Source organism: Hydra vulgaris, chromosome 10 (assembly GCF_038396675.1).
Source record: "Hydra vulgaris chromosome 10, alternate assembly HydraT2T_AEP".
In the NCBI taxonomy this organism is placed as follows: domain Eukaryota; kingdom Metazoa; phylum Cnidaria; class Hydrozoa; order Anthoathecata; family Hydridae; genus Hydra; species Hydra vulgaris.
In genome coordinates this window covers 8,097,143-8,114,281 of record NC_088929.1, presented here as the reverse complement: position 1 = coordinate 8,114,281, position 17,139 = coordinate 8,097,143, and the positions used below count along the sequence as shown (strand labels likewise).

At 26.9% G+C, this 17,139-nt stretch overlaps 1 protein-coding gene across 1 annotated transcript in view; it reads right to left on the bottom strand.

Annotated features, from left to right (window-relative positions):
• Positions 1-17,139, bottom strand: part of LOC100197044 (integrator complex subunit 2) — a 51,565-nt gene that overhangs the window by 498 nt on the left and 33,928 nt on the right. The window contains exons 14-18 of the mRNA XM_065807190.1: positions 14,929-15,176; positions 12,243-12,370; positions 8,149-8,263; positions 373-479; positions 15-279 (exon numbers count right to left, since the gene is read on the bottom strand). Of these exons, the coding sequence (XP_065663262.1) occupies positions 15-279; positions 373-479; positions 8,149-8,263; positions 12,243-12,370; positions 14,929-15,176 (863 nt within the window). The remainder of the gene's footprint in view (positions 1-14; positions 280-372; positions 480-8,148; positions 8,264-12,242; positions 12,371-14,928; positions 15,177-17,139) is intronic.

Genomic DNA, 17,139 nt, shown 5'->3' with positions numbered 1-17,139 from the left:
ATAATAATAAAAACCTGTCAAAGGCATTTTACTGAGCTGTGAAGCGGCAATTTTTCCGATGCTTAACAGTAACTTGACAACCTCGTTACGCAGTGGCGGAAACGCTTTACAAATTCTAGTAAAACAGTTAAGCGCTGGTACAAAAAATTGATTGCGTTTTGATAAAGGAAGCGCCATGAGTAGATCAGAAACTCTTTGTAAAGTGTACTTACACATTGAATACGATTTAGGTATGGGATAGTGAATGGCGAGGTAAGAAATTAATTGAACAGCAAATAACTACAAAAAAAGAAAAGACAAATATTAAATAAAAGATGGTAAACCGTGATTTAAAAAACAAAAATAATTTAAAATTAACTTTCAGAATTGCACCTGCTTTTCTAAATGAGCTTGATTAAGCAATTCCGGTATAAATTCTATACAAATATGCATAGAAGGTACCCCAGTGCACAATACTTCAAGCAAAGACGGGGGGTAACCTAGAAAACAAAAATAGCTATAATAATAATTTTTCAGTTTCCAAAATTTAAAAAAGTAAAAAGCAGTATAAAATCAATCATCGTACGAAGTTCGAAGGTACTAAGTACGAAGTTCGAAGGTTAAACGTATTATAGTGACATCACAACGATTATAGAGTAAACTACACATACAAAAAAGTTTGTGACTTTTTTTTAAATTCTTGTTCACTCCCAACAAGGCTGCAAGCAACCACTACTAAGTTGGGAGTTATTAGGAAAAAGGAATAGAGTTAAAGAGCAAGTAAACGGTTGACAGAAGACTTGAGTTTTGAGAGAGGTTGTATGAATAAGAAAAACATGAAGATGGAAGTGAATTCAAAAGGGTTGAAATGCGTGGGAAAAAACCAGACAAATAAATGTTTTTAGAGCATGCAGGGATAGATACAGTAAATGAATGAGATTTAGCTGAATGACGAGTCAAGCGAGAATGATTTTTAGTTGATGGAACTAGAAACGATAACTTCTTTAAGCAGCAACCATGATATGTAGAAAAGAAAAAGAGATACAAGTTTATGGTGATGGGAAAGAGGCTCAAGCTAAGCAGATAGAGCGGGTCCAATGACGTTTAGAATGCGTTTTTGGACCTTATCTAGAAGAGAAAGAGCATCATTAGAAATAAAGTTTTTTAAAACATTTTTGAACTAATAATAAAACTAATTGCAAAACTAAAAAATTTATAGAGTTCAATAAAGAAAAAGAACTATTTGTGTCAAATTTGAGTCAATTTGCATTTGTGTCAATTCTAAGTCAAGTTTGCATTTTTTTAAAATATAGCAACAATCCTTTATTAAAAGATGTAATCGACAAGGAAAACACACATTTACCCTTATTGTTGGTATTTATTAAAGAATTCCTGCAGCATTAAAAGAAACATCGATTTCACAATCATTGCTATCCACAAATGTGAACAGCATGTAGATTGTTAAATAAATTTAAAAAACTAATTCCAAAATAAAACATTTAAGTTTAAAAAATTATTTTTTTAAAGACTTTTTGTATTAATATAATTAAAAAGAACTTTTTGCAGAACATACTGTTAAGTTTTAACGGAGCGATGAGAATATGGCCCCAGCTCACTAAACTTGGTTTTGCATCGAGTTATAACAACGTTTGTTAATGTTTCTTGTAACAAATGACCTGTTAAAAACTTTATTTAACAATTCATTCAAGCAAAACATAGTTTGCTAAAAGCATCAATCTAACAGGTAACCAAGGGTAACAGCTTATCATCAGATAAACTTTGTCCTAAAAGTACAATATCTATCTAATTTGTTAGGAAAAATGAAAACCATGATTAAATGACAACTGATATTAAAAACACACTTTGCGATCTTAGATCTAAAGCAATTGCAAATATAACTGTTACTACTTTTTTCAAACAAGATTTGAAAAAATTACTGAGCGATTTACATAATTAGGCCCATTAATATTACGCAAATGACAAAAGAGATTGATTTAAACAAGAGTATTTGTCTTATAAAAATTGAAAAAGAATTTTTAAAAGCTGAACAAAGTGCTAAAGCCTTTATATGTTTCAAAAGGAAAAAATGGAGGAGATCTAAGTAAATAAAAAAAATGGAGGAGATCTGAGCATACTTAAGAACTTTAGATTTTCACTATAAAAATAAAATACTTTAGTTTATTTTTTTATTGCTAAAATTAAATTTTAAATAATTTCTATAAAATTTAAAGCAAACATTAAAAATATTTACAATACGAATGTTTATAATGCGGTTCATAATCCAACACCAAATAAGTTTTTTTAAAGTCAATTACAGAAAAGAGGAGTCTTCTTTGTATTCTTTGTTTTCTTCTTGTCTTTTAAATCCATTTTATGCTGATCTGTGAACCTAAAATAAATCAATTCTCCAGATTTTCCAGTAAGTTTAGATAAGCCATAGCTGTGGCATTCAAAAAAGGGTTGCTCAAGAATACGTGCACCTTTCAACTGAGTGAAAGTTTTTTTCCAAGAATATCTAAAAATTCTTGAGTACATACAAACGAGTTTTTAAACTTGATTAGACTCGCTTAATCCTGAAGTTGTTCAAACAAAACCCATGCTGAAGTGTTCCAACAAACCCATAGTTAAGTGTTCAAACAAAATCCATACTGAAGTGTTAAAAAAATACCTATACTTAAGTGTTTAAACAAAACCCATACTGAAGAGTTCCAACAAAACCCAAGCTAAGGTTTTTCAAAAAGGAAACTTCAGCTTTCCAAACTGAAGTGTTCTAACAAAACCCATGGCGAAGTATTCCAACAAACCCATGCTGAAGTGTTCCAACAAAACCCATACTGAAGTGTTCAAACAAAATCCATACTGAAATATTCAAACAAAACCAATACTGAAGAGTTCCAATAAAACCCATGCTGAAGTGTTCAAACAAAACAAGAGCTTTTTACAGCCTTGAAGCCTCTTACATATTTAGCTATTGGAATACAACTAGGAACTTCAGATAACTCAACTCTCTCTAACTTGTCTAAACACCTTAGTATCGGGTTAGAGTTGTTCCCATCCCAACCTCTACATTTGATAGATTCTTTGCAGTCTCCCCTAGTTTTCAAGAAATTATAAAATTTTGACCAAAGATACAATAATAAGCTGTCCAGTGTAGTTACTAATCCTATCAGAATATACAATTCAGGAGGAAACACTAAATTTTGGACTAGAGTATTGAGCTTCATCAAGGTAGAAAAATCTTGGATAAACCCTATTCATAAAATCTTTCATTTTCAATTTTCTAAAATTATTATTAACAGTATATCTTTGATATCAAAGCTTCCAAGTAATAGTAGTTTGATACCAATAGTCAAAGCTTCCAAGTGTTCATAGTTTATCACCTGCTTCATTTTAATCTCTTTCACACCAAAAGAAAGATTTTTTTCTGCAAGACTTGATATTCCGAAAAACTAGTTTTTGACAACCACACAAATCAAAAGTTGTTGAAAACTTTGCATCTTGTTTATGACAACCACACAAATCAAAAGTTGTTAAAAACTTTGCATCTTGTTTTTGACAACCACACAAATCAAAATTTGTTTAAAAAAACTTTGCGTCTTGTTTATGATTAATTTTCTCTAAAACCAATTTTAAATTGAAGTTTGATTCTTGCACATCTTCAACAAGGATTTGATAACATTGTACACCACCATCTAAGTATAAATATGTTAAGGAAACTGAAAATAAAACCTTAGAAAATGGTTTTTTTCTCTCAATATAATTTTAAATAACAAAAGATTTATAAATGTTACCTTTTCCATTTAATAATAATGGGCATAGAATTTTCAAGGTCAATTATCAAAAATATAGTTTTTTATTGCAGACTTACTTCCTATTCCTATCCAAAAAGGAATTTTAATTTCAAATAGCTCAAAGTTACACTATATAAAACATTTTACTTATGTTACTTAAACAAAGCTTTTACAAAACCTTATATAGATTTCAAAAATCCCTTTCTTCTATAACTACACTTCCATATCATTTAAAAAGTTTTATTGAACTGACACATAATAAAATCTGTAAAGTCCACAGTGGCTAGGGTGTAAGTAAGCAGGATGTAAGTCCACAGTGGCTAGGGTGTAAGTAAGTAGGGTGTAAGTTTGTTAGTAGTTTAAAAACTATTATCTTTAAAGCAAATTTTTAAAATTTAAAGAAAGTTTCTGTAGATAAATAAAACTTTATTAAAGATTTTTGATGAGCCAAACACAGGTAACTTGATGACTTAAACACAATAAACTTTTTACTTTTCAATTCACTTTAGAGTAGAGCTATGTCAATATACTTTGGAGCCTGTCATATATCTTTAAATTAGAATAGTCTAGTTGGTTTGTCTACATAAGGTGCCAAGTTTATAACATTGGTCTTATATTAAGTACCAATACTTCTGATAAGCAACTTACAGCTGATTTCATTGCATTGTATTCAATGTTAAACTTTATTGTGAGACAACTTGTAAAGATATTACTTAGAATGCCCTGTGTGAAAGAAGTAGATTGCAGCCTTCTTTTCAAAATATTATATACAGTTTTAAAAAGATAATTGCTCAATGACTTTGTAGCTATATGTTTGCTGCATTGTCCATCTTATATTTACATATTTGTCCATCCTATCTATACAGCTGGAGAAAATTTAGATCAAACTGAGCAAAAAAAAAAAAAAAAAAAAAAAATCAAAATTAATGAACAACTTCAATAATGGCTGAACTATGTTTATTACATATTTTTTGAGTTAAATTTATAAGGAAAAACTTATTACTTTTTAACTTTGTTTATTTTGTTATTATTATTATTATTCCTTATATCAAGAACAATGAATAATAATTATAAAGAATATGGAATATTTGGCTAATGAAGCTGGAAAGCTAAATGTACCATCTTTTAAAATCCCAAAGTATGGTTAACATTCTATTTTTTTTCAGTGCGTCTGTAAATGGAACAGAAGCCTTGTATGCATTTTGAATAAGTCCAAAAAACTACATCCTAAAATTCTTTTTCTCCATCTTAAACAAAACTAATTTTGAAAAATTCTGAAAAATTTTTATTATATTAAATAACTTTTAGATATTATTATCCTTACTAATAAAATATTTGTTTAGTTTTCTTTTTGTTATTACTACAATTATCATCAGTACAATTATCATGTGCTTTAAATTATGTGTTCACGGTCCATGTGTTTTAATGTATGTCTTCGCTTATTATTACTTATATTATATTTAAAAATTGGTGTCATTCATTTAATCAGATTTCTGTATGAGTGACACCATCCTAATAAATCATTAACCTATTATTATAAATAATTTTATGCTTATAACTACCATTATAATATTTATTATTAATATTTTTTTAAGTGGAATTATTGTAAACATACTTATTATTACTATTACCATAATTTTTAGTGTTATTATTACTATTATTGTTGTTATTATTATAATTTTTATTATTATTAATAATATATTGTAAAAATGATTTACGGAAAATAAATAGCTTGTTGTTTTTTAATGGTACAGCGGTTACTTAGTACTTTGAACTTTTATAAATAGCACAGGAATCAACACAGAAACTACGTATGATCACACACAGGAATCAACTTCTCTTTATACTTTAAACTTGATCAATAAAACATTTGCTATAATAGTGACAAAGCATTTTCTTGATTAAAATACTTTATAACTATACTGCTTTTAATGCACTGAAGATATATAATGCATTTTAACGCACTGAAGATATGTAATGCATTTTAATGCACTGCAATAACAATTTACAGTGTACTTACATTAACAATATACAATAAATATACAACTATTTCAAATTCAGGTGAGTTGAAATGATAAAAATACTACATTCATTAACTTTAAAAAGCACAGGAAGTTGTAAATACAAAAAGGTCTGTGCAGAGAAAATCAAGAATAATTCTGAGGATTTTTAAAGACCAAATTTTTGAAAATCCTTAGAATTATGAAATCTAAGAAATTAACCTTGGCTCTTTATTCAAGACTTGTAGATAAAAATCAACAAGTGACATTGCTTTAAAATCAATAAATTTACAAATTATTGATCATCAATACATCTACAAATTATTGGTCATCAATACATCTACAAATTATTGATCATCAACAATTTCTTAATAAAGTCAGCTACAACTATGCCTCATGCTGTTACTTCAGTTATAGTTGCCATTTGGGGATCTCATTTTTAGTACTGTCATTGTCTATCTGATGTAAGCAAACTTTTTCAAATAAAATTTATACCAATAAAAAAAATAAAAAAATCAAATATTTGGATTTCTGAAGTAAATATAAGTTAAAGATATTTAGCTGTGTGTTTATCTAATTCTGACACATATACTGCTATCATAAAAGTGGCAATTAACTTATTTAAAACAGAAATCATCCACATTTTTTGTAGACAATATTTTAGCTGATGTGCTTTCTATTACATCAAATTATTTAACCTTAACAAACAAGACAAAGAAAAAAAACTGTCAGGAGGAATGACATTAAAGAGATTATTAACAATATTGTTTTTGCATTTTTTTGCAAACATTTTTGCAAATGTTTTTGCAAACATTTTTGGAAACAACTACATATTCAGAAAGTTTTTTGTCCTGCAACAAGAATTTTTATGATGATGATAAACTGCCTGATAAAATTAAAAATGCCTCAGTACCTATGATAAATACAGAAAAAATAAATTTAATTCCTATACCCACATTGAATGTCCTTCATGTTTGCTAACTCAAATTTATAGATAGGTAACTTATATATATATATATATATATATATATATATATATATATATATATATATATATATATATATATATATATATATATATATATATATATATATATATATATATATATATATATAGCTATATATAAATAGTTATAGATAGCTAACTCAAATTTTATATAGGCAAACTACGATAAATTGGGATAGACAAAGTGGAGCGTACATTCATTAGCTGACTTAAAAAGAGATAAACGCAATTACAAGCATCAAGGTTGGGATGGTAGTGTTGCAAATGAAAAGATACTATTTTTATGCTTGGAGATACTGTTGTAATAGAAGTTTGATAAGAGACGGTTTTAAAATACTTTTGCAATACAAAAACAATATGAAAATATATTTCCTTAGATATTAGAATGTAATATCTAAATTTTCTTAAATATAAAACATAATCTTAAAAACAACTTTACTAATGTGCTAATATAGTAGTAGTAGTATATATTTGTCACAACAAAAGTAAAAATAATTGACAAAATAAAAATCATAGAACGTCAGATTATAGTTAGTTTTTGTGAAGCTCATATTGCAACTTTCACTAAGGATAGCTGCGAGCTGTAGTAACATTAGAGCTTATCGAGGCTCGCTTTAAAAACTGTTGACAGTTGGAGAACCGATTACTTTATCTGGTAACATATTCCATGCATTGGCAATGCGATTGTTGAAAAAGTGGAAACGAGCTAAATTATTGCTGTACTTTTCACGGTTTTCACGGTAATATACCAGAGTTAAAGTGTTGAGAAAGGATTAAAAAATAAAAAAATAATAAAAATAATAGAAATAAGTACCCTTCTCTGTTTATTAATTGTAGTTGCCCCCTTGGCCTTGAGATGAATATATAAAAAATAAATAATCAGTAAAAAAATCAACAATGTTAGCTTTAAATTAAACATTTAAAATAGGCCAACTAGGCATATGGTACATATATATATATATAATATGATGTACTATATATATATGAATAATATGCTGTTGTGATGTAGTGAGTATAAAAAATATATGATATATATATATATATATATACACATATATAATATGCCGTAGTGATGTAGTGAGTGTTCCCTTCATTAGTGAGAAATTCCAACCATGTAATTTGTAGTACTTTGCTCAATTAGTTTCTCCAAGCAGCGACCTAGTTCTTTAAAGTTTGTGTTTCAGAGTTAAAGAGTTAAGAAAGGGTTGTTACCACAATAAAGTAGCCTACTCAACTGCAATAGCCCTCTAAACCTTGGGGAGGTGAACAACATTATAAAAAAAGATATACCCTTTTTGAATGTTATTAATATGCCACTAAATGAATTAATAAATTAAGTATTAAAAAATTTTTTTTCAAATAAAATTTTTACCTTGAAAATGAATAAGCTTCGCCATGAGTGGTGTAGAAATAAAACTTTGATGGATAAATCGACAAACACGGCATCTAATTTCACGCAACGTGCTCTGAGAACTGTACGTCAAAGTCTAAACACAAAAAAATATTTCTCATTTAGTAGTGTTACTAACTTAACCGAAAAATCGCAATTAAAAATAATTGACTTCATTTTATTTTACTTCAACTTTTATTTTAACTAGAATTTTAAATTTAAATTTTTTTTAATAATTAAAATTAGTTGAATAAAAATTAGTTTTTTATCTAAGTTAATTAAAATTATCTAACAAACTTTTTTATTTAAGTTAATCAAACACAAAAAATGATTAGTAAGGAATATTCTTGAGGTAATTTTAACAACATTTCTTTTTGTACACGTGGAATAGCTAGATTTTAGAAAAGATAAATGAAAAAATATTCACAATGAAAATATTTTCATTGTGTTTAATATTTGCAATAAACACAATGAAAATATTCTTGCTGATTACTGATATTTAAATTGTAAGAAATTCAGGAAATATGATTATTGGAAAGTCGCAAGAATGCTTGCTCACTATTGTTAGCACTTATTCTTATTGTTAGCTTGTATTCGTTATTTATCAATGTATAACAATGATTGACTTCATTAGAAACAATAAAATAAAATAATGAACAAATTTATTTATATTTATTATTATTCAACTTTAACTTTAATACTTCTCTTATTAATTTATATATCTTATTAATTTAAACTATTGGATTTTTTTAATTATTGTAACTATATTTTTATCATATAAATTTAGAAAAAATTAAGTTATGTCACTGAACAAAAAGAAAAAATAATTTTCTAATTGAAACTAAGTTACAGTATTGTGCAAATTAGTTTGGACAGTGGTTGAAATAACACAATTATTTGCCACATTGAAGTTTTATAAAAAAAAACATGCCAATGGTACAAAATATGATATAATTAATAGGAGATATGACCTCCTTTTGCTTTTACAAGCATTTGAACACGATTTGGCATGGATTCGACCAAAGTTGAACACATTTTAGTCACTTGCTCATCATGATACCAGGTCCTAATTACAGCACTAATTAGCTTTGCCATTGTTGAACAGTCTTCTTTCAGGAGTCTTTGTTTGATTATAGCCCATACGTTTTCAATGGGATTGATGTCTGGAGAATTTCCAGGCCAGTCTAAAATCTCCAGTCCACTTTTTTCAAAGAATGTGCTCATTTTACGTGAAGTATGGCATGGTGCGTGATCCTGCTGAAAAATGCCATCTCCATCAGGAAAGTCCTTGTCATACTAGGAAGCAAATGAGTCTCCAAAATAGCCTTGTATTTATCACTATTCATCATTCCCTCTACGTTAATGAGTCGTCCAAGGCCTTTAGCACTAAAACTACCCCAAAACATCTTCTTAGACGGATGTTTGGGTCCTTGTTGAATATGTCCTGACCGAAGCGGTTCACCTTTGCTTCGGTCAGGACATATTCAACTTTTGCTTTTTTTCTTTTCAAGATGTCACCAACGGTTGACTTGGCCACCTTCATTTTTTTAGAAATCTGTCAAATGCTCAAACCAGCATGTTCTTTAAAAGCTATAATGCTTGCACGTTTCTTGGGAGTGATGCCCATCGTGAATACGAGGTGAATAATCCATCACAACCTCCGTCACAACCTTTCTGCACAAAGCCTGGAGTAGCACTGAAGCCACTGATGCGTTTGCTAGAATATCTTCCCGGCAGCAAAGATTTGCCAGACACCACTAGATTACAGTAAAACACTTATTTATCTGAAAAAACAAGAGAATCTTTAGTATCATAGCTAAGAGTTGGGCTTATTGTGAAAATTATTCCAATTTTGCCACTGTCCAAACTAATTTGCACAATACTGTATGAGGGTTAATGTTTAAAGATATTAGGGGGGTTATTTTTTTATAACGGTAATTTAAAAACTTTCATGTCAATGAAAGCAGACAAAGGGTTAATTAGTATCTTGAAAAATTCTAAACTAAACTAAAACAACGCTAAACTGCAACAAACCACAAGATGCAAATAATATATACAAATCTAGGCTTTAAATGGCATTATAAACCAGGTTTAAAGTTTTTTAACCTATTGAAACATCTACCACCAAAGTGCCAAAAATGGCATATATTTCCCAAAATTTTAGGAAAAATAGTAAATTAACACAATAGCACGATCACTTTTCAATACTTAAAGAAAATTTTTTTTAAAAGTAACAATTTTCTCTAGTAGCCACTCATTAGCCTTAATGACCCTAGAAATATTTTTTCTTTCTTTAATTTAATGTTTCTTTGGCCCGGGCTAGTGATTACTATATGTTTATTTTTCACCTTTTTTTCAGTATAAAAATTTTGAAAAAATTCAGTCAAATTTTGAAAAATCTTGAAAAATTTGGTCAAGTTTTCTTTTATGACTTTTATTCAATTAAGTTAAAAATAATTTTAACTAATAAGACATTTTTATAGAAAAGTAATCAAAAATTAAAAAAAGAAAGAAATCTTGTGTCGAATATCAAACCAATAATGTATCAAAAAGCCTTAAACAATAGTAATGTATGTTTCAAGAAAGGTCTGCAATAAATTCAAAACAGATCCCCATAAAAAACAACTTAATCTGCAAAAGCAAAACTTAAAGTGCAAAAAAAAGCTGTGTTTTGAAAAGACAAAATTAAAATCAATTTTAAGGAACAAATTCACATATTTAATAAGTTTTTAACTATTTAACAAAAGTTCTAATCTGTTATCAGTAATCTGTTGTTGTTCTGTAACCTGTTATCTGTTCGGTAATCTGTTATCTGTTCGATAATCTGTTCTGTTATCTGTTTTAAACTCTGTTATCTGTTTTAAATTCTGAAAGAAACTTATAAATTATTTAGAGATAAGAAACTGCTAATCAAAGATACAAATTCTGCAACCTGTGCCCATACAATGTAAAATGAGTGAAGAAATTTCTATGCAATGTTTGTTTGCAATAGAAATGCTGTTTTGCATATTAACATAATTAATTCAACCCATTTCAATCAGAGTTGCTTATAAAAGTGACAAAAATATTTCATTATAGGTCATACCCATTATTGACAAATGCAACAGCTGAAAAAGCATAAAGTAATTTAAAGCTTGCAAACTGTTGACAAAAGCTTGCTTAAGAATCCTTTAGTAAGAGAAAAAATTAGAAACTGAATCTGTTATAAACATAAAAAAGATCTCAAAGAAGTGTACTAAAGCAAAACTATTTAGCATATTGCAGAGATAAGAATATTCATTGTAGAGATGTTTCAAAAATTCTTTCAACACACATTTAACATAAACAAAATACATTTCAAGAAACTAAAAGAATTTTAAATGAAAAATGTCAAACTATTATAATTAAAGTCTTAAATTATCATAGTTTGACATTTTTTAAGAATGACTGGGGTGAAAAGACTGTTTCAAAAAATAAATAAATAATAAAAGCATCAAAGTGATGAACTTGAAATTAGTTAAAATAAGAAAAGATTCAGTTAAGACATTTAATAGATTTCAATATATAAAGTCTTATAATTTAAATGATAAAATCCGACAGATAAAATTGTCGTTATTTTCTTTTTCATTGCAATTAAAACTAATTGTTTTATTGCTGAACTTACAGTTTCATTACTGAAGTTACAGATTAATCACTGAACTTACAGTTTCATCACTGAACTTTCTGAAACTGAAAGTTTCTTTTCAGTAAAATGTTTTGAATCAAAACATAGTTGTTTATAGTTTTTTATAATATGATTTTGTGATAATAAATAATTATTAACAACAAAAACTGAAATTTCAGAAAACTTTATATGAAAAAATACTTTTATAAAAACAATTTATTCCAAAAACTTATGTTTTAATTTTTACTTGGTAATTTTAAGGTTTTTTTTAATTTTCTAAATTGGTAGGTTTTTTTTAAGTAGAATTGATTTTCTAAGTTGCAAAAAAAGTCATATAAAAAAAAATCTCTTCTTATTTTATGCCACTGAGCAATAAAAACAAAATACCATTAAAAATAAAGTCAAAATTTATTGTGTAAATAATGATAATCACCTTTTCTTCAAACTCACTAGGGAGACACACTTCTAACAATATTTGTATTGCTGCACTTTCTTGTGCAGTTATCAAAGCTGATTTTAACTCTTCTCTTTCAACATCAGCTGCAATTGAAACTGGCATAGCTATAATATGGGAATAATAATAAACAGGAAATGTTGCTGTATAAACAGCAAAAAACATGCTAAACTGGAACATAAATTAGACATTGATTTAAATTATCAACACATAAAGTTGGCACATTAAACTGGTTTATTTTAAATGTGACATTTTAATTCAAATTTTAAAAATTTAAATTAATTCAAATTTTATTTTAAATTTACTATTTTTTTTTATAATAATTTTTTTAAAAAAAAGGCTAAAAAAAACATTAAATTTTGCTGTTTTTAAAAAAATAGAACAGTATTTTTGCACAAGCTTTATTTCGCCAATGTAAACTAACTTATACAATTGTGGAGGTGGGTGCGAGTGATTGCTCGTTATTCCTGCCGAGGCTTCTCTCTCTCTCTCTCTCTCTCTCTCTCTCTATATATATATATATATATATATGTATATATTCATAACTTTAACTACAATCTTATTTAATCTATTATTTAATAACAGTTTCTTAAAAAACTGCTAATTAATACCATAATTTTTCAAAAAGGACTGCAATTGTTGCATGCAACTGTTGTGGTTTTCATAGTGGTTTAGTTTTGGCTGGCACTTGATGCTATTGAAAAATGTGAGATGGAAAAAAAAAGCAGTTTCATTTGGGTTTTTATTTTTTCACTTGACACAAAGAGAGTTGAATAACAACTAATAATTTTGTTTAATGGATGCGGAAAACTTAGTGGACACGCACAAAAGAATAAACTGCTAGAGGACAGAAAATATTTTTGTAAAACATCCAATTTAATTTTTCTTCATCAATCACACTCTAATTTTTTGCTCCCCTCTAAATTTGTTGCCCTATGGATGTGCGTAGTGTATTCATATTTCCAGGACTCGGTTTTCTGCAAAGTGAAAGAGATCTCATGAAATAGTTTAGTACTTTTTGTACTAAACTATTTCATGAGATCTGCCATATTTGTTACACAATTCCATAATAAGTGAATATTAACAGAATTGAAAGATAAAGAATTTTAAAGAGTAAAAGTTTAATACTGGCAATTTACAAATCAGAACAGTTTGAGGTGGTACACTACTAAAAAACACTTTTTTAATAAAAAATTGAAATAAAGCCAAACACTAATATTTTTTTGGTGAGATAAATATTTGAAATGAAATTTTTTTCCCCCAATTTTTTTTATTTTCATAATGGCAGAAAAACTGTCTAAAAAATGCAAAAAATTGAGACATAATATCTTCCCTTATATAAATTTTCTCTCAAACTTTGTAGTTTGTAATTCAAACTTTGTAGATTGATGCATTATAATGGTTTATTCCGATTATTTTGATTGATTATCAGGGTATACTTAGTATACTTAAAAAATTTCTTAGGAATACTGAGTATATTCTGATAATTTCAGTCAAAAATCATTAGCCAATGTAAAGATATTAAATGTAAAGATATATATCTTAAGTATACTGAGTATATTCTGATAATTTCAGTCAAAAATCATTAGCCAATGTAAAGATATTACGTTTCAAAGTTACCCTAGTATTACAAAAATCAAAAGTTGTAAAAAACACATTTAAAGTTTTTTTTTAAGTAAAATCTTGTTTAATGTCTACCAAAAACATATGACAGATTAGTTTTATTATACTTTTATTTATAACTGAACCTTTTGGCTACTGATATCAACATTTTTCATTGCTTTATACACTTTTGTATTGACTTTCACTTCATTTGCTTCACACAAGATGGGTCAAATTGAATAGATGTTGCAACTGTTATATACCTAATTAAAGTTTAAAACACTCAAAATACCTTTACTCCCATTATTGAAACAAATAATAGCAGAGTATGTTCCTATTTCAACTACTTTTTTACTAAAAAAAAAGTGTTCTCTGGAACTCTGGACCTTATGATGGCATTCAAGGATTCCTTTAGATTTTGAGTCTAGCCATTAATATTTTAATAGTAGTTGATCGTCTTAGAAGCCTTAATAAACTGGTATTATCAGGTTTTTAACATAAAGTGGAATTGATACATATTGCTTTGATTTAAACGAAGCCATTTTAACTTAGACTTTAAAGGTTAAATAAGGATTTTTGTTTTGTTGCTAAGGCATTGCTAAGGCTCAAACCCATGAAAAATACAATTTTTAAATGTTTCATGTTTTAACACAAGATGGTTATATCAAATAAAAGAGGATAAAATTTGGAAAGTTTTTTTTCAAATCTAAATTAGTATTTTTGTTTAGCAGTGTACGACTTTATTGGCAATAATAAATTTCTTTGGGTCTAATACATATCAAAATGAAACATAACTTTTTAAGCAAAAATGTTAAGCATTAATGTTGATATAAAAAATTCATAATAATGTAATTTTCTGCATCTTCAACATTGTTCCTGTTAAAAAAACCTTCAAGAAAAAATTGATTGTCCTTTAAATTTAAAAAAAAGATCATTAATTATAAAACAAACTATTATAATTGAGAAAAATTTTTTGCAACAAAACGAATCATTTACTCTCTAAAACAAAAAAGACCACCCACTCAGAATATAAAATGAAGTTATAAAGAATTGAAAGAAATACTTGTTGTTGGCAATGGATTAGATAAGACATGGTGATTTAAAAGAGATCTTGATGCAGCAAGATAACCATTGAGAGTCTTCAAGAGAATATCAAAAATTGGTGGAACACGATAAACTTTTTCATCACATCTTAAAACGATTAAAGGATCTTTTTTAATTTCTTCGTCAGTGAACGGTACTATCTTCTGCCACTCATATCTGATATGATCTGGTTTTTTATGCAGTGCGTTTACAGTTTTAAGCCATAACCTATTACATATGTAATATTAAATAATAGTATATATATGTAATATTAATAGTATGTATGTGTATATATATATATATATATATATATATATATATATATATATATATATATATATATATATATATATATATATATATATTTAATTAGTAAAAAACACTTATCTAACTTTTATCTACGACTTGAAGTTTCACCATTGCTGGTTCATCAGGTAGTGTTAGTAAATGTGAAAAAAAATTGAATTTTTTGAAAAAAATATTTTACAGGAAGTTATAAATTATAACTTATAATTTATAACTTCCTGTAATTTTTTTTTGAGATTTAGTAACTCTTCCTGATGATCCAGCAATGGTGAAACTTCAAGTCGAAGATAAAAGTTAGATAAGTGTTTTTTACTAATTAATTATTGCTCTGTTCTTTAAGAACATTGAGCACTCTATTTGTAAAATACACTAACATAATTTATATATATATATATATATATATATATATATATATATATATATATATATATATATATATATATATATATATATATATATATACATATATATATATATATATATATATATATATATATAAATATATATATATATATATAAATATATATATATATATATATATATATATATATATATATATATATATATATATATACATATATATATATATATATATATATATTAGGGTGGTGGTAAAAACAACTTATTTTAAAAATGTCAGCTGACAACCCCTAAATGTGTTTTATATAATAAAATAATACTGGATTTAAAAAATTTTTGAATAAAAAATATTTTTACGGGTGCCACAAGGCCCTTATACATCAAACAGGTTCCTAATATTATAAAAAAAAAAGTTTTTCAAAAGTATATCATGTTGGGGCTCAAATGAAGTAAAATTATGTATAAATTTCAAAAATAATCATTGTTTTATAAAAAGCAATGATAAAAAAATTATAATTAAAAAAATCTTGTTAAATTCCCTTTTTTTTGTTATAAATTAAAAATGTCATTTTCTATTTACTAAAATCCAAAATAATAATATATTTATAAAATGATTCATATTTTTGAAATTTTTATATATTTTTGCATCATTTGAGACCCAACATGACATACTTTTGAAAAACTTTTTTTTTTATAATATTAGGAACCTGTTTGATGTATAAGGGCCTTGTGGCACCCGTAAAAATATTTTTTATTCAAAAATTTTTTAAATCCAGTATTATTTTATTATATAAAACACATTTAGGGGTTGTCAGCTGACATTTTTAAAATAAGTTGTTTTTACCACCACCCTAATATATATATATATATATATATATATATATATATATATATATATATATATATATATATATATATATATATATATATATATATATAATCAAATATTAAATCACTACATTAAGTCTATTATTAGTGAAAATTGGTAAGATAAAAAAATCTTATACAAATAGAGAACCAGAGACTTAATACAAACCATGAGATTTAGTTTGTAAAACAAAATTTTGTTTTACAGATCAAGTCTCACCTGACCTAGATTAAAATCTCTTCAATCTAGCACAACATAATTGGATTCAAGGTTTGGATTCATAATGCGTAAGAAAAGAACATAAAAAAAACTACTATAAACTGTTGAGAAAAGTAAAATAAAGACAATAAAATGCAGAGCAAAGTAAATGCTGTTGTTACTACTTACTGTTGCTATTGCAGTTTCTACTTACTGTAGTTATTTTTTTGTTTTGTTTTTTGTTATTCACCTCCTCAAGGCTGATAAAGCCACTACAGATGAGGAGGCTACTTAATAGTGGTTATAACCCTCTCTCAACTCTATAACTCCGAAACACGAACCTTGACAAACAAGGCCGCTGCACGGAGAAACAAGTTAAGCGCGGTACTACCAGGGACATGGTGGGGATTGAACTCCGAACCTCCCGCTTATGAAGCGAGCGCTTTACCACTACACCAC